Below are 23,448 nucleotides of genomic sequence, written 5' to 3'. Positions count from 1 at the left end.
GAGGTGAAGAAGAGAATGAAAAATAACAAAAAAGAAATTAAAAGCAGACTATAATAATCAGGCAACAAAGGACAAACTTTTTAGGGCTCATCTGAAACCCTGCTTACTGCCTATGAGCAGATCAGATCTGGGTAATGGAGGACCCCCCCTTTTCCCCGAGGAGGCAATCTACTGCCTCCTAGCCAGATAGGGAAGATCAACCCAAAGGGTAATGTATGACCTCCATGATACTAGGGAGATATTTCCAAAGAAAACTATGGGTGGGGAGTGGTGGGGTGGGCGCCAGATGTAATCATACTAAGCATATCATTATCTGCAAAGAATAACTTCTAATGTAACAAGCATAGAAAAACTAGGTGGTTACATTACTCCATCATGGAAATCATTAACATTTTATTGTTGGAGCCTATATTTCTTGCTAAATGCAAGTGAATATCAAAAGTCTTTTTAGAATTACATTACCATTAGCGCTGCAATTATTTGTCAGAAAGCCATAACAATTGTACATGTGAGAAAAAGCTATGATAATTTCAAAGACTTTCTCATTTATTTGACTTTGTTTTTCAGTAAGGAACCAATCCTGTGGCTTTTGCTGATACAATTGTTTTGAGAACTTGGGACCCTTTGAGAAGTTTTCACCATTGTCAAATTGCTTAGTGAAAACTTTCACCTTCACGTAACTTTCACAGCCTAAACTAAGGTCTGCAATCCTAAATAAGGAGTAAGCCACACTGAACACAATAGGACTTACAACCAAATAAAGATGCATAGGGTTCTGCTGTTAATGTTTTTGAATGTCAGTGGTCGAGATCCACAGAAGCGCAGTACTAGTTCCGTACACTCAGGGAAGCTTTGGGGCATGGATTTTCTCAAATATCAGGGCCTTGTATCTTATGACAAGTTGCTTCTGAAAGTGATGAAACTTTCTAAGTAAAAAATAATAATTCCACTGAGTGTAACACAGCGTTTGGGAATAAATAATAAATAATGAGCTCTTGGTTTGGTACAAAAAGTATGTACATCCATACAACATTGTGTTAAATATGTTTAGGGTTATAAATGAACATTTACAAGGAGCTTCCCCTCAAGGAATTTGATACTTATATTGTTCAATTTGGAGTCGACGATCACTGCCTTGTTCAGTCATTGCTGCAACTATGTAGAAACAGGATATCATTGTAAATTTCATTATCTTTGAGTACATTATTTGACTAGATTTCACATAGCAATTAGTTTTATAGGTGACAACAGCGTATTAAAAATCAAAATCTAAAACAAATGATGCCACCTGATTATAACCCAGTTCCCAGTGTCTTAAAATAGATAATCTTCAGCATTTAGATTAATATCTTCATATATACTGACAGCTTAAAGGGACAGTTTCTTTTCTTCAGCATCTGTTGTTGTAGGTTCTTCATGTAATAAAGAGTTCAGTTGTTTTTGCGCGCAAGAGAGGAAAAGTTCCAAACTCGATAGGCTACGTTGGCGGATAACTTGATCAAGCTGTCACAACAGAAGAAAAATACACTTAGAAAAAACATTAAGGGGGAAAATGCAACCGTTTAATAAATGAACACTTTACCTTATTAAAATACATAGTGTGTGAATATGTAGGAATTGATACATATTGGGTATTACACGTGGCTGATTTCCTTCCAACTTCAAATATGAAAGGCAAAACAAAGCTTGGGTCTTATTTTATACATGTGAACATATCCTTAGTCATTCCAAGACAAGGGGAGGATTAGATCAAGGGTGGATAATCAGTGGCCCTCCAGACGTTGCTGGATTACAATCCCCATTATCCTCGACTATTGGTCATGCTGCCTAAGGCTGATTGGAGTTGGGGTCTAACAACATTTGGAGGGCCACAGGTTCTTGATAACCCATTTTAGATCATCTTCAGCTGTTTTAGTACATTGATCTAATACACTGTTCTTTTGCTGCAAGCCCAAGGCCTGAGGGCCAATTATCCAGAGAGAGAGAGAGAGAGAAACCCAAGAGACAAAACACAATGTCATTGGCTAGCTGTAGTGGTGTCCTGTGCAGACCCTAGAAGTGGTCTTGTTTCATTAAGTATACAGCCCAAAAAGATCTGTATAAAAGACTTCCAGATGTATATCAATCATTTTGGCTGATGGAATATGTTATCATGACTGCTGACCCTTTTTTAGTATTATTTAGATGTTCTTGGTTCCATTAACTTGTTTTGACCTTTGTTTCTTTTCCGATCTTTGTTTATTTGGTTGGGGAAAGATTGATATGTACTGGAAAAATTGCTTAATAAAATTTAAATAAAAAATATATAAAAAGGAAGTGGAGGGAAAATTGAATGCATGGGGGAAAGCGACATGGATCTATGCTGGGAGTTACTGCAGCAGATCATTCTCAGTGATGAGAAAAATATCCATCTCCATCCAAGGAGCAAGCAAGCATTTGATGGAACTGTTGGAACTTCTCTAATGTTGTTAATGGACTTGTACCTTTAATCCCAAACAACAAGTTAAATTAAAGGAACCCAAAACCTATAGGGAATTCTCTCCAGAACACCCTACATGTTACAGGTGTGCGCTGAAGTGAGTAAAACTATCTTATTTGTTCAGAGATCCCCACATTAGAGGAATTCCATCAATCTTTTTTTCCTGCTGAATTCCTCTAATGTGGGGATCTCTGAACAAATAAGATAGTTTTACTCACTTCAGCGCACACCTGTAACATGTAGGGTGTTCTGGAGAGAATTCCCTATAGGTTTTGGGTTCCTTTAATTTAACTTGTTGTTTGGGATTAAAGGTACAAGTCCATTAACAACATTAGAGAAGTTCCAACAGTTCCAACATTGACCTAGGGACAATGGAATCACTTACCTAGGGAGGTTGTGGGCTCTCCTACACTAGAGGCCTTCAAGAGGCAGCTGGACAACCATCTGTCAGGGATGCTTTAGGGTGGATTCCTGCATTAAGCAGGGGGTTGGACTCGATGGCCTTGTAGGCACCTTCCAACTCTGCTATTCTGTGTTTCTATGAAAGCACCACAGGTCAGCTGGGTGGCCTGGTAGGTTGGCACTTCCATGAAACATTCCCTTGCCCTCCAAATGTAGGAGGGGAAATATCCAAACCCCTCAGCCTTATATCAGCTCTTTAAAAAAGTATTGTATGAATGCACAAATATTAAGAATGACTGTACTTTGGAAATAGGGTCAAATGATGACTGTAATGTAAAAATGGACAAAAAAGAAAAGTATCATCATCAAAACATATAACAAAACAGTATCTAGCACTTCATAGATGTCGTCAGTGTATGTAACTGTTTTTGTGTGTGCTGTGTATCATGAGAGGTGAAAGCATGAGCCGAAATTTCACTATCTCAAATTTATTTCAGAGAATGATCTTATTAAATGAATATTTTATTCATTTTTTTAAAAGTGTTATGCATTTAAACACTATCTACATCCTCTGAGGTAAATATGTTCATCTTGGTTTCTTTCAACAATTCTCTTCAACAGCTGCCTGTGCAACCCCTAACCTGAGAACAGGGCAGTCCAGGGCTTAGGGCTCCTGAGCAGGGGCATTGAGAAATAGTGTCTTCTGTTACACTGTGGCGTTGCTGAAAGGATCACAGCTGTGTGATCTCAGAGTTCCAGAAATGGCTGAACCTTGCTGAAACTGAGGGAGGTTGGTTGGAGTTGTGAAGAGTTTATATAGCAGCCTGGAGGACTGCTCGGGACATTAATATTATTTATTTATTGCATTTTGCATTACATTTTCGATATTGAGCATCAGAGCCCTACTTAACAGCTACCCACATGTGTTAAAGGGCAGAGTCCCCACTGAATCACACAGCAGAATAAAAATGCATATGCAAAAGAGGAGGTGGATGCTCTAAAAGTCACAACTTCTCAATCGCTTCAGGCATGTTACTCAAACTGAACAACCATTATGTTTCACAAAACACGTATCTTCACATTCTGCCTGACACTCTCATTTTTCATGAGAATGCATCTGCTACGCTGAGATTATGGCCTGGTTCAGACAACACACTAAACCATGCTGCTTAACCACAAAATGGTTTAAGGAATCCCTTAACCATTTTGTGGTTAAGCAGCATGGTTTAGCGTATTGTCTGAACCAGGCCTACGTTTCATTACTTTGTATTAGCTTCACAGGAAAACACACACACCATAGTACATATGTTTGATTGAGGCTCTTGATTTCTTTTCCTGTTCTCCCTATAATGTCCCCCCCACACAAAAGAAAATAAGGGAAATGTTAAGTTGGGTGTTAAAAGTGAAGGGGGAAAAACTTGTGGGAAAGGCATGAATTATGTAAAACAAACAAAAAATAGGAGACATGATATTCTCAAGTGCCTGAACATGCTTTAATGAGCCTGATGCATTTTGGAAAGGTATTTCCATCCTCAGAGGATGCTTGTCTTTCTCCACCTATATTTTGAAAATTGTTTCTGGGAATACATTACTATACTGTTACAGAGGCAGGTGGGCAATGACATGGAGAAGCACATTTGCCTGGGGTGCGTACCCAGTCAAAGTGGAGGCACCATGCTGGAGCAATAAAGGATTGAAGGATATAAAGGAACAGGAAAAAGGCAGAAATATTATTAAAGGGGCACCGGAGGTAAGGTGAGTCACACACATACACACAAAATTTCTTCCATTATAAGACTCAAAATTTTACTGCTTATAAAAATTACACCTGTTTAGCTAATAATATGAAACTTGGCATCCATGTTCCATCCTGTGAAGTATACAGTTGTGCAACATTTCAAAACCATCCAATAAAAATACCAATGCTTTTGAGAAGGCTTCCAGTTTTTCTCTCAGCATTCTGGCAGTGGAGGGAGGAGTAGTAGGACACTGTCAACTGAGATAAAAATGAGGTAATTTTGATGGTTGAGGAAATCACTGATTAATAGATCACTGATGAAGAGCGAATAGGGAGAGAAAGGAAAATGGTATGCTGGAATCCTGGGCAGACTTACTCAGAAACAAGGTTTTCTGAACATAGAGGGGCATGTCTATTCATTTTCACATATGTACCAAGCTAATGGTGAGAAATGTTCAACGGAGAGTGGTATATAAATATTGTAAATAAAATAATAAATAATGTGTGTGTGTGTGTGTGTGTGTGTGTGTGTGTGTTTCAGAATCATTCCAAAAGTTGGAAATTATGCAAGTTATTGTATCTGCTTGGTGTCAGTGCTAATACGTTGTGTAAAAAGTTGTTGTAAAGTACATGAAACATACTCTAGTGAATAAAGAGTTAGGTGAGGCCATCGGCCTCTTAAAGGGCAGTGTCGTTATTGGCTGTTAGTGTTAAGATGGCTGATTGTAGGCTCCACTGTTTTATCCTTTTCCCTCTATATAAAAAGATGTGTGTGTCTGTATGTCATCAATGGACCTGAAAACCGATTGTTATGAATCTTTCCATATTTGTTCTACCTCTATCTGGGATGGTTTTAGGCATAGTGGACATTTTGTCCCCATCTTGAATGTCTTCCCTTGGGCTTTAATTGAAGTGTAAGAAGCTGAGGATGCTACAGGCTGCCAGAGAGAAGGGACACTCACACATACGCCTTGGTCACCTGATAAGTAAAGTAAGCACAAGAGACCTGAACCCAACCCATGAGAGTTTCTCTGAACTTTTCTTTGCCCTTGACTCTCTTTTTCAAAGTCTTTTCTATTAAATTGAATGAGAATAGTCAAAAAATGTGGGAGAATTTTTTGGCACAGGGCTAAAAATAGAGCATTATTTAATTTATGTTTTTACTATTATTCATAGATTACAGAGAAGTTTTAGGCTGTTTTTTTATTAAGTTTATTTTGGGAATAGAATAGCTACAATAAAATTGGATATTACTCAGAGGGTTGAAGTTAAATGTGGCTTGGCTTTTCCTAGTCTGGTTTCAGATTTTGTGGCAGCTCAGATATTCTGGATATGGGGCTGGCTCGAAGGGGGAGTGGCATCTCCCTTGGATTGAATCAATGGGCAGGGCCGGGGGAAGAAGTTGGCAGGCTGGATAGGGACCCCCCGTGGTTCCCCTTGCTACCTTCGTGGCTGTTTCTCAACAGCACCTTTGTATGAGGAGGAAAAAGTTTAACTCCCTTTTTTGCAACCGTGTTCCTCCCACCCTGCTCCTTAAAATGTAAATATGACATGTTTAACATATAGTTTGGACCCTTATTTTCTGCCTGTTATATTGTCTTTTTGGTTTTGTTGGTCTGACCTTTTCAACAGTATTTTTAATGATCATTTCATTATATTTGGCTGTTTCGCCTATATTCTGATATTCTTGTCAGCCACTTTGGAATCTCCCTATCAAGCATGTCTGTTGGCAGAGAGGGCTCCAGTCAACTTGAAATGGTAACTTGGATTCCCACTTGTTAATAGACCGCCATCCTGCCCTTTCAAGTAGAAAGCTCGCAGTGGGGAATCATCACTACATGTATACTGTGGTGATTTACTGCTTGGCTGAAGGCTGCTTCTATTCACTTGATGTGAATAGGCAAATGCTATTTTGGGCTGCATTAATAGAAGTATAGCTTCCAAATCACGTGAGGTACTGGTTCCTCTCTATTCGGCCCTGGTTAGGCCTCATCTAGAGTATTGCGTCCAATTCTGGGCTCCACAATTCAAGGACACAGACAAGCTGGAGCGTGTTCAGAGGAGTGCAGCCAGGATGATCAGGGGTCTGGAAACAAAGCCCTATGAAGAGAGTCTGAAAGAACTGGGCATGTTTAGCCTGGAGAAGAGAAGATTGAGGGGAGACATGATAGCACTCTTCAAATACTTAAAAGGTTGTCACACAGAGGAGGGCCAGGATCTCTTCTCGATCCTCCCAGAGTGCAGGACACAGAATAACGGGCTCAAGTTAAAGGAAGCCAGATTCCAGCTGGACATCAGGAAAAACTTCCTGACTGTTAGAGCAGTACAATGGAATTAGTTACCTAGGGAGGTTGTGGGCTCTCCCACACTAGAGGCCTTCAAGAGGCAGCTGGACAGCCGTCTGTCAGGGATGCTTTAGGGTGGATTCCTGCATTAAGCAGGGGGTTGGACTCGATGGCCTTGTAGGCCCCTTCCAACTCTGCTATTCTATGATTCTATGATGTCTTCCACTTATGAAAACCGGGAGTACCAGGGTATATACACAAACCCCAGCTTCGAGTATTAGAGCCACATTAATGATGCCCCTTATTGAAAGCAAAGTATCACATCTGGGATACACTTCTGAGCTTCACCACGTCCAACAGAAACAAAACGCTGGTACCTTTAAAATATAGACCTCTTGGAAGGCTTTCAAGAACTGTAATTTAAAGACAACACACTAAAAATGTAGAAACTACATTACACTTCTCTCCTCTGATAATGTGGGTCTTAGGTTACCTTGAAGTTGCCATACCTACAGAAGTGAATAAATCTGTTTTTGCTAAAGGAAAAAAAATAAGTGAATAACATAATTTTCTACCAACTCAATCACAGCTTTTAAAACTCAGCTAAAAACTTTTCTTTTCCCTATAGCTTTTAAATATTGAGTTTGTTCTGACTCTATACTGTTAGCTTCACCCTGTTTACACTTCCCTGTGCCTGTTTGCATTCTCTTTCCCTCCTTATTGTTTACTACAACTTTATTAGATTGTAAGCCTATGCGGCAGGGTCTTGCTATTTACTGTGTATAATCTGTACAGCACCATGTACATTGATGGTGCTATATAAATAAATAAATTAATAATAATAATAATAATAATAATAATAATAATAATAATAATAATAATAGCACACAAAGCTTCCTATCTATATTAATTGTTTGTTCAGTACAACAGCAAAAGAGAAAACTGTGGAACTTACCATCTCTACAAACTGGCAGAGATTACAGTAGAATACATTAGGTACTACTATGTCAACAGAGTTCAGCAGAGTGGGTCCATAGAATCATAGAATAGTATAATTGGAAGGGGCCTGTAGGGCCATCAAATCTTTGTCAGTTCACCTGTGTGTTTCCACTGCTGATTGACAATACATTCTTAGTATATCTTTTCAAAAGGTTTGCCATGTTAAGAAACTATCATTAGAAAATTAATAAATTAAATCACCATATGAAAGTGATTTAGGCTCTGTCTAGTTTAATACCTTAAGGATGGCATGCCTTGCGCTACAGTGAAGGATGTACAAATATAATGATACCATATGCTGGACATGTCTTAAAAGGAGATTTGTCTGGATGGGGAAGTTTGTGGGGGAAATTCCTCTTAGATCTAAGAATCACTCAACTGGACACCAGAATGTACACAAGCACTAGCTTTCCTCTTCCTACAAAGCACCGAAGGAAATTTACTTTCAGTTGATGAAACTAAACTGTGTGTGCTTGAGGAATTGTATTACTGGGCTTGAAGACCAGCTTGATTGAAAAGGCAGTGTAAACATTTAATAAGTTTAAACTGGCAAGATAACCAAATATAATTTTCAGGTTGCCTTAACATATAAGAACTGTAAATTCTAATAATGACTGTTCATTAAATGAAGCAGGGTTCCCTGGCTTTGTAAGTATATCTGGTAGAGGTTCAGTTGAGAAGCAAACTTTTGGATATTAACTGTCTGGGGATGCTGGGAGTTGTAGGACTTTTTTTCTCTCCAAATATGCATAGGGTTGTATCCTAAGAAGAGAAATTCTAGTAACAAGCACGAACAGGAATTGACTGAATAGCCCAACACATTTAGAGCTTAAGAAATTATTCTAAAAAAAATGTCAAAAAAGTAAAGAATATTTTCTATGCTGTCTTACCGCCAAATTATAGTAATGAAGGTTTTTTTTTAGAATGGTTTCAATGAATAGCACCTGCAAAATGTTATCTGATAGGTACAATGTTGCAAAAAGTTCTTAATTTCTTTGAAGCAACCCTTTGTTATAGCATTTGGGCAGTAAATCTGCATGTAAAACTTGTTTTATTGCTCTGAATATAAACGTTTATGAACTGTATTTCTCTGAATCACATTTCCTTACGCTTAAAGCACATTGAGATAGTCAATACATTTCTGTTTATATCTAATATTAACATGTGTTGACTGAATGCTAACATAGTTTTCTGTTAAGAAAAGGGTGTGCCAAACTTAAGGATGCAACTAAATGGGGGAAGCAAGATACCATCCATTAATTCCCCCCCCCACTTTCTCTGACACCACTGTCCCCACTCAGAATTAGTCTGAATTCCTACAACTTAACATTTGATATATTCTCGAATACAAGCAGGTCCCAGATTTTCTCGAACCAAATGGCCAACATCTTCTACTGTCTCACCACCAATTCTCTTTTAAATTATTGCTACAACTTGCTTACTTACCAGGCAGCGAGCCTGTGAGCAAGTTGGCAGCGGCATCTACTGCTCTCTTTCTCACCACCACTGTCTGGGCAGGTGAACAAGCAGATTGCAACGACAAGGGGGCTCTTGATGGGGAGGGGTGCCCAACTATGCCTACTTCTGATGTCATCTTTGTCTGTGAGGATGGATGGTGGTCTAAAAATATTTTAAATAAAAAATAAATAGGTACAAATACATGAACCTACCCGTGCACTGCACTCAATATCTAAAGTCCTCCTCCGAGTGCCTACTCTGAGGGAAGCTTGGAGGATGGCAACAAGGGAGAGGGCCTTTTCAGCGATGGCCCCCCGACTGTGGAATGATCTCCTTGACGAGGCTCGCCTGGTGCCAACACTGTTATCTTTCAGGCGCAAGGTCAAGACTTTTCTCTTCTCCCAGGCATTTAACAGCGTATAACAATGCTAAGTTTGTTTTCTAATGGACCCCAGAACTGTTGTTTTTAAATGGATACTGATGTTTTTATTAGGGGTGTGCACGGACCCCCGGATCCGCTTCTCTTCCAGATCCGCAACTTCCGGATTGGGTCCGCTCCGCCTATAGTCCGCTCCGATTCGCTGCGAAGCTCCGGATCCGGATCGCAGCTCCGCTTTCCCCCCCCATAGGCTTGCATTGAAATCCAAAAAAGCCTAAACTTTTTTTCTGTTAAAGTTAGAAACCTCAAATTCGGCACCATGACACCTCATGCACGTATACACATGTATGCCAAGACTCAAGCCAATCCAAGCCTCCCCTGATTTTGGGGGAATTTATGAAAATCGGACACCCCATTTTCAGACATGGACTGTTCTCCGACATTTTGACAGATAAAAACTTGGAAGCAGGCACATCCACATTCATGGCAAGTTTCATGCAGATTCCATCATCCCCTGATTTTGGGGGGCTTTTACCTCCAACGCAGCACCCCTAACCCCAATTCCAACACCCCTTTCTATATCTCCGTCAATTTTCAAGTTAGAAACCTCAAATTTGGCACCATGACACCTCATGCACGTATACACACGCATGCCAAGACTCAAACCAATCCAAGCCTCCCCTGATTTTGGGGGAATTTTTGAAAATCAGACACCCCATTTTCAGACATGGACTGTTCTCCGACATTTTGACAGATAAAAACTTGGAAGCAGGCACATCCGCATTCATGGCAAGTTTCAAGCAGATTCCATCATCCCCTGATTTTGGGAGGGGGGCCTTAACCTCCAACGCAGCACTCCTAACCCCAATTCAAACACCCCTTTCTATATCTCCGTCAATTTTCAAGTTAGAAACCTCAAATTCGGCACCATGACGCCTCATGCACGTATACACACACATGCCAAGACTCAAGCCAAGCCAATCCTCCCCTGATTTTTGGGGAATTTTTGAAAATCGGACACCCCAGTATCTCAGGGATTAAAGCTGCAGACAGCTCAGTGGGGCGATTTCAAAGGAAATCCCAACATGCCATGAATTGAGGAGTAGATAACCCTAAATATGAATCTTCTTCCACATTTGAATAATTGATTTGGAACTTCAAAAACTCTAAGTGAGTGCAGGAAGGACTTGTCCCCTGAGACAAAGCAAGACACACACAAACCATCCCTGTGAGGCGGGCAGGGGAGGAGAACAGGCAGGCAGAGAGCCAGGCAGAGATATGCCATAGATCTAGTATGGGGGAATCAGTCCCGGCAGATGCCCCACCACAGCAGCACCCTGGGGGGAAGACAGGCAGGCAGGCAGCAGGCATTTCTGGGGGCATAAGGAAGTGAGGCAAGGATGGTTTGTTTCAAAGCCAGCAGTAAGTCATGCATTGCAAACCATCCCTGCGAGGTGGTCACAGAGGAGGAGGACAGGCGGGCAGAGAGCCAGGCGGAGATACGCCATAGATCTAGTATGGGGGAGTCAGTCCCGGCAGATGCCCCACCACAGCAGCATGCAGGCAGCAACAACTACAGCCTGCCTGCCTGTATGTAAGACGAAGAAGGCATGACCTTACTGAGAGATGAATCTAATGATTCAGAGTTGATTTTGTGAACTGAAACACAACCACTAAATAATGAAATGCTAAGGATAATAATAATAATAATAACAACAACAACAACAACAACAACTTTTAAAAAGAAAAAGCCTGCCTGTATGTATGTAAGACGAAGAAGGCATGACCTTACTGAGAGATGAATCAAATGAATCAGAGTTGATTTTGTGAACTGAAACGCAGCCATTAAATAATGAAATGCTAAGGATAATAATAATAATAACAACAACAACAACTTTTAAAAAGAAAAAGCCTGCCTGCCTGCCTGAACTGTAGTCTGCCTGCCAACTCCAAGTTGGTATACATAATCCTCCTCCTCTCCATTTTATCCTCACAACAACAACCCTGTGAGGTGGGTTGGGCTGAGAGTGTGGACTGGCCCAAAGACACCCAGTGGGTTTTCATGGCTGAGTGGGGACTAGAACCCGGATCTCCTGACTCCCAGTCCAACACTTTAGCCACTACACCACACTTTGGGCCAGGCACAGTCTGTCAACCCAACCTATTTATCAGGCTTGTTGTGAGAATAAAATGGAGAGGAGTAGGAGGCTCATGTATGCTGCCTTGGCCTATTTGAAGGCAAAAAGGCAGGATATACCGTATTTCTTCGATTCTAAGATGCTATCGATTCTAAGACGCACCCCATTTTTAGAGCTGTTTATTTGGGAGGAAAAGATGAACACTAATTTCAGTACCACCAACAGAAAAAAAAGCTTTGATTCTAAGAAAAAATAAATTTCTTAGAATATCTTTTATGAGTAGAATTTCTTAAAATATCTTAGAATTTCTTAGAAATAAATTTCTAAGAATAAAATAAAACTCTAAAATATATCAAACAAATATTTTTATTATAAGTAATAGATTCAATTTACTAACAACAACAATAGGGAAACACACTAAATGTAAACAATGTACACAAAACAATAATACAACATTTCACCACAGGTATTTTATTCATCTCTTTCTTCTGAATCAATATCAGAGTCTGATTCTTCTGAGCCATCTTTATCTTCATTGTCCCATAATATATCATCTTCTGAGCCATCTAGAGCGTTGGTAATGCAACATTTTTTAAATGACTGCTGCATTATTCTTTCTGGGATCAGCTTCCAAGCTCTTGATACCCATTCTGCCAGTTCTGATGCTGGTGCTTTCTTAATTTTTCCAGAAGGTGTCAGCGGAAGGTTGTCAGTCAACAGCCAGGATACATATTCCTTTCTCAAGTAAACCTTAAATGGTTTGTTGACTGAAACGTCGAGTGGCTGCAGTTGGCTAGTCATGCCACCAGGAATCACAACCAAGTCACAACATTTTTGCACGATTTTATTTTTGACTTGATCGGACAAATGTCCATGAAATGCATCAAGTACTAGCATGCTAGGTGGATTACGAAGACTTCCAGGACGTCTATTCCACACAGCACTTAGCCAGTCTTCCATAAGCTCTGCCGTCATCGATCCATTTTTCTGTGCACGCACAATAACATCTTTGGGGAAAAATTCATTCTTCGGTATGGTTTTTCGATTTAAAATAAAATATGGTGGCAACTTTCCACCATCAGCAGTGATGCATAGCGTCACAGTGATACGATGCTTTTCATAGCCAGTGCTCATAATCTTGACTTCTTTAGCACCTTTAGCGTTGACGGTGTAATTTCGAGGCACATCAAAGTAAACCGGAGTTTCATCAGCATTTGCAATTTGACTGAACTCATATTTTCTTTTTTTCCTTAATTTGATCACGTATTGTTGAAAGTTAATCAGCTTCCGTTGAAAGTCTGCAGGAATTTTTTGACAGATAGTTGTTCGGCGTCTTAATGATAACCCGCTACGAAACATGAGTCTGTAGCACCAGCCCCGACTGCCTTTAAAAGTTATTTCCTCTATTCCGAGGGACTTGGTGATTTCTATGGCTTTCAGCTGCATGGCTTGTTGAGTGATGGGTAATGCTTTTGCACGTGTCTGTATTACAAAATGTATCACAACTTCATCGACTTGTGGAAAACTTCCTTTCTTAGGCCCTGTAAAGCACTTGGTTGTTGCTTTGCATGAAAATATGGAATTGTGATCATTTCTCCAACGACGAACATTTACCTCACTAATGTCAAAATATCGACTCACAGCTCTATTGCCATGTTCTTCTGCATACACAATAACTTTTCGTTTCAATGCGGCTTCGTAGTGCAATCTTTTTGACAACATTTTGTTTTGCAATAAGGGATCAAAATGAACGAAATACAGTGACTCAACCAAATAAAAGATGCAACCAAAACTTCCTAGTTGTCACTGAGCGAGCTCCACTATAAGGACTACGGCATAGCCTGGGTGTGAGGAAGTGATTGCAGGCAGAGCAATGGGAGAGACTGCCCAATTCTTATTGGGCAGCTGGATTTTGGCGCCACTGGGCTGGGATGGGCTTAGGGGTAAGCAAAAAACAGGTGCTTACCCTCCCAGCTCCACCTCCCGGCTCGTGGCTGCTGCAGGAACTTCCTCTTTTGGAGGCTTGCCTGCACGAGGAAGAGAGATGACTGGAGCTGGAGCTGGAGCTGCCGCGTGAGAGCAGCTTCGGTGGATCAGCACTTCTTTAGCCTCTGGGCACAGGTTTTTCTGTGGGCGTGAGGAGTTCCAGGCGGGACGCGCGCCTCCCAGCGCGGCGGCTGGGGGGGGACCCGGTGCTTGGGGGGGGTGAGCCTCCTGACTCTTGGAGCCGCATGTCTTCCTGGAACGGCTGACGAGGGCTGGAGCTGCATGGGGCACGCTGTAGGCCCCAATCAGCCTGCAAAGCAATCTTAGAAAGCCCTTGCTCAGCTTTCTAAAAGCAATAAAGCTAGAGAGAATGGATGTTTCAGACCCTTTTTTAATAGAATAGAGTCATTTTGCATCTACCATATTGCTTCGATTTTAAGACGCCATCGATTCTAAGACACACTCCATTTTTAGAGCTGTTTATTTAGGGAAACAAGTGCGTCTTAGAATCGAAGAAATACGGTAAATATAACAAATAATAAACAATAAATAAAAACATCCAAACATTTCTTGGTAGTGTTGATAATATGGTAGGGAGCCAGTGCATCCAGCAGTCTGTGTAGGTGGTGAAGGATGGTTATGCATGATTTCTCATCAAGAGGGTATCATGTGAACTGGCCTTCAGTTTCATAATTCCACTGGTGGAGGAGGTTGAACAAGCCATTAAACACCTGAAACACAATAAAGCTCCCGGTACAGATAGATTTGGAAGATATGATATGATATATTGATTCCTAGACTTGCTCAACTTTTTTCTAAGATTTGGCAGGGCAAGGATCCCCCAGACACCTGGAAAATGTCCAGGATAATAGTAATACCATCTCACATTTCCTAACATTTAACTCTCTTTCCCCATCATCTTTCTCAAATCCATACTCACACATTCAGCATAGTGCTACCACTGAAGAAATGAAGCAGTTGACAAGTACAGAAAAATCTAATACAACAAGCAAGCAAGCATTCAGAAAGAGTATAAACTACTATTACCCTGCAAACATTAGCCATGGAACAAAATGGACTAAAAGCTAGCACCTCTTAGCTTGTTTTAACTTCAACCAGACATAACAGTCAAAAACAACAAAGAAAAACACACCTATTGCATTGACATAGCAATACCTAATGACAAAAATGTTGCAAAAAAGGAAAAGGACAAGAGAGAAAAATATACACCAGTGGCTATGGAAGTTAAAGAGCTAGAACTACAAGTTCAATCGCAGCTTTTAAAGCTCAATTAAAAACTTTTCTTTTTCCTAAAGCTTTTAAAACTTGATGTTGTGCGGACTTTACACTGTTAGTTTTATGCTACCCTGTGCCTGCTTACCCTACCCTGTGCCTGTTGGCATTCTCTTCCCCTCCTTATTGCTTTACTATGATTTTATTAGATTGTAAGCCTATGCGGCAGGGCCTTGCTATTTACTGTTTTACTCTGTACAGCACCATGTACATTGATGGTGCTATATAAATAAATAATAATAATAATAACAGGAAAAAGTTACAATTATTCCGTTAGTCACATCAGTCACCAGCATCACATAATTTTTTTTACACAAAACCTTCAAAAATTAGGCCTACCAAAATACATGCATGCCAATATCTAGAAAGCAGTCATACTTAAAACATGTACAATAGTTCGGAAATTTCTGAATCAGTAAAAGACAGCATGACTTGGCAAAGCCCATCATGTTCATCTAGAAAAAAACACCATGAGCAAGAAAAGAGAGATAAATGATGACGACGATGACGACAACAACAACAACAATGGCAATCCTGTTAATTTAAAAAATATATTTTTAAGAAGGATAAACAATTATCAGCATTTTTTACAAAACATACATCATGCCAATTCTATCAAACAAATTGGAGAGGAAGGTCTATGGGTCAAAATGCATTTTTTAATAGGAATATCACCTCCAAATCATACCCCCAACTGACACACCCACACACATCCATTCACTGAAACAACCACATATCCCATTGAGATATCAATACACACACACAGGCAACACACACACTCAGGATCACCCACACGTACACACACATCCATTCACTCAAACAACCACATATCCCATTCAAATATCAACACACACACACACACTGCCAAAACACACAATCAGGATCACCCACACACTTTTCTTTTTTCTAAAGCTTTTAGAACTTGATTTTGATCTTACTTTTATATTGCTAGTTTTACTCTACCCTGTGCTTGTTTGGTGCATTCTCTTCCCCTTCTTATTGTTTTATTATGATTCCATTAGAATGTAAGCCTATGCGGCAGGGTTTTGCTGTTTTATTGTTTTACTCTGTACAGCACCATGTACACTGATGGTGCTATATAAATAAATAAATAAATAAATAATATCCATTCACTCAAACAACCACATGTCCCATTCAGATATCAATAAACACCCACACCCACAAGATCACCCACACACCCCCCCATTCACTCAAACAACCACATATCCCATTCAGATATCAATACACACACACTCAGGATCACTCACACGTACACACACATCCATTCACGCAAACAACCACGTATCCCATTCAGTTCTCAATACACACACACTCAGGATCACCCACACGCACACACATCCACTCAAAAAACCAGGCACCCTAGTCACCCATTCTCTCTCTCTCTCTCACTCACACACACACACCTTAGTCTTACCACTTCCTCTTCTCCTTGCTCTTCCCCTTCCTCCTCTTCCTCCTCCTCCTGCAGCTGCTGGGCTGGCAATTGCGATGGCTCTGGGAAGGGCTGGGGACGTGTTCCCGGAAGTGCAGGAAACACGTCCTCCAGCCCCTCCCCCCAGCGAGTCAGGGCTTTTTCTGGGCCAGTGCCATTGTGCACGCCTAGAACACGCCCCGGATGGCTCTGGGAAGGGCTGGAGGCCGTGTTCCTGCTCTTCTGGGAATGCGTCCTCCTGTTTCCCCCAGGAACGATCTCAGCCTTGTCCGCGGCCTTCTCCTGGGCCGGTGCAATCGCACCACCCCAGCAGAAGGCTAGATCGGCGCAGGGGAGGGCTGAAGGATGTGTTCCAGAAGCATGTCCTTTGAAGTCCTCCCCTGTGCCGATCCGGGCATTTTCTTGACGAAAAAAAGGCAGAGTTTCCCGGACATTTGTATTAATTCAGGAATTTCTGGACTCTGGATTGGGCCCCCATTTCCGGATTTGGGGGATCCGGACGTATGGTCACCCTAATACTGCATAGATAGTATCGGACGCCAATACAGCTAGCACATAGTACTTCAACATGTAGCCCCCTATGTTGGAGAGGCTGTGGGGTAAAAGGCACGTATTTTCATTTATGGTGGACTTGTCCATATATGCAGGGATTCTGGATGTTAGTACATATGAATGAATAAGTTTATTACGGTATGACAACCAGCACTCCAATCAAACACCATACAATTTAACACATTACATTACATTACAGATGTAGAACATGCATATATTATAAAGAATTGATGGTTATTACTAGAGAAAGGATTGTATATGATCCAGAATTATTTTTATTATCAGTATACAGAGGATCTAATGTAAGTTAGAAATGTAAAAAATTATTATTTTTATTAACTGCCGCTCGCCAGACAATTACACAGCAGTGAAAAAAATTGGACAATTTGGACTTGTCAGCATGGTACCAAAATATATGATCAGTGGCAATATCAGAAAAAAATAACTCATGACTTGCTTCTAATCCAGGGAAAAACAGAACCACTATCCTTTTACGCTGTATGGTGGAGATTTATTCAACATACATCACAACTGGGCCTACAACAATACATGACCGCTTCAGCTTTGAGCATTTGGACATTATAACAACAATTGAAGATCATACAGCACACTTATTAATTAGTTTATTTGTTTAATTATTATTATTTTGTCCTCCCTTTCCCCCCCTTCTTCTTTCATTTCCTTCTTTGTATTACCCCCCCCCCTTAAAGTTGTATTAATTAATTCTATATAACAGTTGTTTAGACATCAATTGTTAGGGGACTGATCACTTGTTGGTTACATTAAAATAAAATTTATTTTTTAAAAAAGATAATTCCACTGAAGGAACCAGACATCCAGTAAAATGCAGTATAAGGCACAATGCAAGGGACAATGTTACTATTGCATAACTTTTGCCACATTTCCAAATGTTTATTCAACATTCACACATATGAAATATCCAAAGCTCATTTCTTTACATGTATATGTACATGATGCACTGCTTCACTTGGCTTTGCTCAAAGAGAGCCAGGTGGACCAACTCATCTTACACTACAAGGTCTCACAAATCCCTTACTTAATCTTCTGGGTTTACATTGCTTTTTGAGCAAGGGCAAGTGGCAGCGTGAAAATGCTCCTAGAATCTCAATGCAAATGTTTCTTTAATCTGATGAAAGCCGCAAAATAGGCCAAGCTGAATGAGCAGGAAACTGAGCTCAGGAACTCTCCATGACCTTGTCTGCACTGTCACTCTTGGCAATGGCATGGTGGTCATGAGGTCACACCGAGAATGGGTTAAGCGACAAAATCTAACGTGTAGGAACTTGTTTCTATGTATCAGTTGGACCAATCTGTGTTTTGCGGCATTTCATGTTTATAGTGCTTTGATCATTCAGGTTTGATACAGATCTCTGTAACTACAGATAGATTACACAACTCCTTGCAAGAATTTCTATTTCCAGATTTGGATGTGCCAACAGTCCAACGTGTTATTTATTTATTGCTTTTGGTTTTGAAGTATTTGGGAGGGTGGGGAAGAGGTAGAACAATGGGGAGAGTTAAAAGATGAGAAAAGAGGTTAATTCAAATCACTTGAGGTGTCACCACACTCTTAAAAACACCAAGAGGCAGGTTTGTGAACATGTGTTGGTGGTAAAATGTAGGACTTGGAGGACTATCATTAACGTGGCCTCTGGGAAAATATAAACACACTTTCTGAAATTAAACCTTTGAGCTTGCCCACCGCAGTCTGTTGCTGGCACGTCAGCCTGCAGCTGAGGCCTTGCACCCGGTGCCAAACCAAACACTAAGGAACAAGGAGAGCAAGGGCACCCTTTTTTGTTATACAGTCATATTAAAGCATAGAAAATAGGGAAAGAGATAGAGATCCCTAAATTTGAGACTTAAATACAGCACACAAAACTATTCTTTGCTGTGTCTGGTGTTTTGATCTCTACTCTTTGTAGTTAGGGTACATATATGCTAATAAAAGGGTTTTTAGACGTAAGTTTATGAGTTGCCTTTTGGCCTAAATAGGGTCCCCAAGGCAACTTACAGTTAAAACTCGCAACAATTTAAACTTTAAAACAATTTGAAAACCTTAAAAACAGTTTGAAAGCTTAAAAAAACCCAATAAAAACACTTAAATGTGGAGGGAGAAAAGGAAACTTTCTTTGTTGTAATTGTTTTTAGCTCAGCAGAACTTCCAACTGCTTGCTCTTTGGCACACAGTAAAATTGGGGAAGAAAATCAAATGAATAACCCAGAAACATTTATTAACCTATTTATTAATTTTTTGTAAAAACTTTTATTCTTATTTTCATGCCCAAGGTGGCTAACAAGAGTAAATCACAAAAAACTGGGGACTCCTTAGTCTCATATGAAAGAGATACACTGTGCAGAAGTATATCCTTATTTTTCTTCTTCTCTTGAGTAGCAGTTAAAATACCAGTCTTTTGTCAGCATGAGGGATCAGAACAAGAGAAAAAGGGAAATTATCTTTATTGAGATCCGGTAACTCGAGATTTAAATCTGTCCGGAACTTCCCTCCAGGTAGAACTGTGTACATTTTATTACAGTGACTAAAAGCCAACCCAAATAAAGTAGAATTATTAGTGCTTAATATGCTCAGTAGTTGGTGAATTTCCATAAAGTTGGTGTTCCACAACTATGAATATCTGCTGAAAATTCCTATCAGGCTATCTTTGTTGTCCAAATCCAGCACATGGATATATTTTCTGAATAAATTGCTACTATCCTCAAGTAAGTCTTGAGTCTGCAATGACAATATCAGGTATTCTGGGCACCCAAGCCAATGGGAAATTATCAGCATCCTGAACTGTGGAAGAGGATAGAATGAAGTGGATAACAGGGATGGGAGAATGAGCAATGTTTGAGCTTGCTGAGGTTCTCCATCTCCCAGCTCGAATGCAAGTATTGAACCCTCCCCCGAACAGGAGAAGTGCAGTTTTCAAACATGAAAAATAGGCCCTTTTCCAATTGTGCACCTTTCTCCCATTGGCTAAAACATGAAAAGGTGGTGGTGGGATACCATTTTCAGAAGTACACACTGCATTTAGCCCTTTTGAATGCAAACGCAAGGTCGAGAAATTGCAAACGTTCCCCAGGAACCATGTTGCTGCCCACCTTCGTGAATAGGACAGGACACGTTCACACCATTTGCGAACAGGAAAACATTTTTTGTTCATCCTTAGCAGATACTGTATCCGTGGTATAATGTAATCCAATAACCTACCTGGTGGCAGAGGAAATGTGCTGCCACCAGCAGTAAACTTCCCAATGTGTTCCTCCAAATCAGCCCATTTGGTGCACATTATGGCAGTCTAGTTCTGAGTTATAAAGGTACAAAATTCTTATTGCATCCACATTTTGCTCATGTATGCTAATGATACACAATTATATCTTTCACTTCAATAAATCTTTTACTAATAATATTATTGTAAAAGATTCCTTGGTTCCGCCCTTGCCTTATTTTTTACTCCCCTGTTTTTTAGTATACCTAAAATCCTTTGCTTATTAGGGGCTACCTCTTATTTTCTCCAAAAAATTGCTTCGCTCAGGTAACTACCATAGAGATAACAAAATTTTCAAAAGTAGGGGGTCCATGGCTTGGCATTTGAAGAACAAGGGGTCCATAGTACTTAGCTAATTGGGAATCACTGTTACAAAAGCAAACATTACTGTGAACATCACCTCTTTTTAGAATCTGCTAAACTAGCTTGCTCAGTAGAAGACACTGCAGTTCTGGCTGCTGCTCTTCTTTTAACTAGAAGGGGGATTACTATGGCTATTAAATGATCAAATACGAGGACTACTTCAAATTATTAACCATAATTAAAAATAAAGGCGATGCTGAATTTCTGCGTCCTGGCTATTTATCAGCTACTTAGAATGACAAATAAATAGGTGAAACAAGGGTACAACACAACGTTATTACTCTGCTATTATAATGTGTTAATGACATATGTGCTGACTTAAGGAAAGTTCTTAGCAAACAAGAAAATACTGTATATGCTTACATAAAATATCTGAGCCTAAACTTTAGAATTAGATGTAAAGAACATGGGCTTTGATTAAAAGCAAAAAAGTGGAAATAAAGGCTTTAAGCACTACCGCTAAAGAGATAAGGGAGTTTCCATGACATTTAGAAATGCTTTATTTTAAAGTTTAGTATAAGTCAACATGAAAATGTCGTGTTGTCAGAAAGCATCTTGCCAGAAAGCTTGGCTTTAATTTGAAGGGATTTTTCAGCTTGGAGAGGAAGGAGAAAGGGTGTTGTTTGTTTGATAGAGGTGCCTGTAAAACCTGAGGACTCGGAAAAGGAAATTGGTGTCCAGCATTATAATGGTGCAGCCCTTTCCCCAGAAGCGATCAAGCAAGAGATGCTGGGTGCAGAGGATTGGGGGAGGCAGGCGTGGAATGAATCTCCCACATCACCCAGTACTTCACTTTAGCTGCCACAAGATAAGAGAGGGACAGTACAGGTTTACCAGCCAGCACTTTTCTCTTTCTACAGCAATGGCAGCAAAAGACCTGGGTGGAACTAAAAAAAAGGCACCCTTCATTCAAGACTCTTGAACTCAAACCTGAGACCTATCTGTCTCTTCTGACCTCTACCAACGAGCCTTCTCCATGCCACTTACCTTGGTGTGCCCAAACTCTGAGTTGGCTGCACAAATGGCGCGGACTATGAAGAACTGACTGAGATGGAGATGTCATTGTGTCCTTGAAGTTCAGGTACACCAAGTCAGGCAACACAAAGAACACCTGCATTCCAAATTACATGTGATCATGGCAGCCTTGTCTAAAAACAAGTCTGCCTCATACTTGTGAAAAGTGGAGCATTGAGAGTGTGATTTAAAGGCTCCAATACTGGCTTATCTCCCGAACATTGCTTGGAGTGAGGCAGCTGCTACAGGGAGGGTTTACACACCCTTCCAAACAAAGCCCTCAGTCTCAACTTTTCACATGAATGGGACGTTATGTGTCAGTAGTCATCAAATCTGGTTTGACCTTTGATCAGGACCCTAAAGAGAATAAAATTAGTGAATTTGAGTCTTTCTGTCTCCGGGTCATAACCCCATCTAGGGGTCTGAGTTACCTGCTTTGATACTGGCTTACAGCACGGAAAGAAAACTGCAGGCAGCCAGGCAATAGAACTGTGAAAGACACACTTTTTGTTACTGCTCACATAGTTTGACCTCACATGATTAAAAACATTCCCCCCCCCCCTTCACTCTGTATTCAGGCATACATATCTACTCCCTGCTTGCTTCATGCATCTGACAAAATAGGCTCTGGCCTATAAAAATGTATGTTATAGTTTGCTCATCATTAATGTGCCACAGGATTTGTTCTACTTTTTTTCAAGCACCGTGATTCATGAGGGAGTTAAAATTGTTTCGTGTATGTGTGTGTGTATGTTTTAAAAAGCCGTGATAAACTAGAACCCTGAAATCTGGTACACATGTAACCTTAAATATTAGTAGTAATATCTGAAAACAGGAGTGCTACTTCCCCCCCCCCCGAAAAATAGGGGACCCCCAAATGTTCAAGGCCCATGGCACACACAACATTCTAATAAGCGGCAATGTCTGATGGGAGGTATTTGCATATCTATGTCACAAATTGGGAGAATCAACCCAAGACACCCTGATGACTAGAAGTATTTGACAGCACAGCTATACTCCTGTCTCTCAAAACAGGATCTCAAAGCATACACTCAATTAGTCCCAGGTCATTCAGAGAAATGAAATTTGTAAAAAAAATTGTCACACATTTGTCCCACTAGAAATGGAGCATACGTGCAACCACCAATCAAAATGTGGTGGTGTCTGAAGTTTACTTTATAATAGAGACCGACATAAAGAAAGCTAAACCGTGTGTGGGAGAGAATGCTGAATTTCCAGATAACATTTACCGATTGGGGTTGCTTTCAGATTCAGCTTTGTTATGGACACCCAAGTGGCACATATGAGCATCCCACCAGCATAACACATGCGCTATGATGGGACAAGGGAGAGGGCTTTCTCTGTGGTGGCACCCCCACCGTGGAATGCCCTCCCCTTGGAGGCCCGACTGGCGCCAGCACTGACTTTATTTCCAGCGCCAAGTGAAAACGTGGCTTTTTAACAAAGCCTTTAATGGTTAAATTCACTAAGATGGCACATTGTTTAAACAGCTTTAATTGTTTTTACTGCTTTTAAATTATATATTGCTTTAACTTGGTTCATGGTTTGTTTTTAGCTGTGTATATTTATTGTTTTATACTGTATGCTTTTATCTG

At 40.4% G+C, this 23,448-nt stretch overlaps 1 protein-coding gene across 1 annotated transcript in view; it reads right to left on the bottom strand.

Annotated features, from left to right (window-relative positions):
* Positions 1 to 526: 526 nt before the first annotated feature.
* The window catches only part of CCDC91 (coiled-coil domain containing 91), a 141,374-nt gene continuing 118,452 nt past the window's right edge, over positions 527 to 23,448 (bottom strand). Inside the window, exon 13 of the mRNA XM_063134388.1 lies at positions 527 to 1,503. Coding sequence (XP_062990458.1) covers positions 1,369 to 1,503 — 135 coding nt within the window. The 3' untranslated portion in view covers positions 527 to 1,368. The remainder of the gene's footprint in view (positions 1,504 to 23,448) is intronic.

The sequence above is a fragment of the Elgaria multicarinata genome, chromosome 9 (genome assembly GCF_023053635.1).
Source record: "Elgaria multicarinata webbii isolate HBS135686 ecotype San Diego chromosome 9, rElgMul1.1.pri, whole genome shotgun sequence".
Taxonomy (NCBI): Eukaryota; Metazoa; Chordata; class Lepidosauria; order Squamata; family Anguidae; genus Elgaria; species Elgaria multicarinata.
The sequence above is the reverse complement of the archived record's forward strand: the minus strand, read 5'-3'. Positions and strand labels throughout refer to the sequence as shown.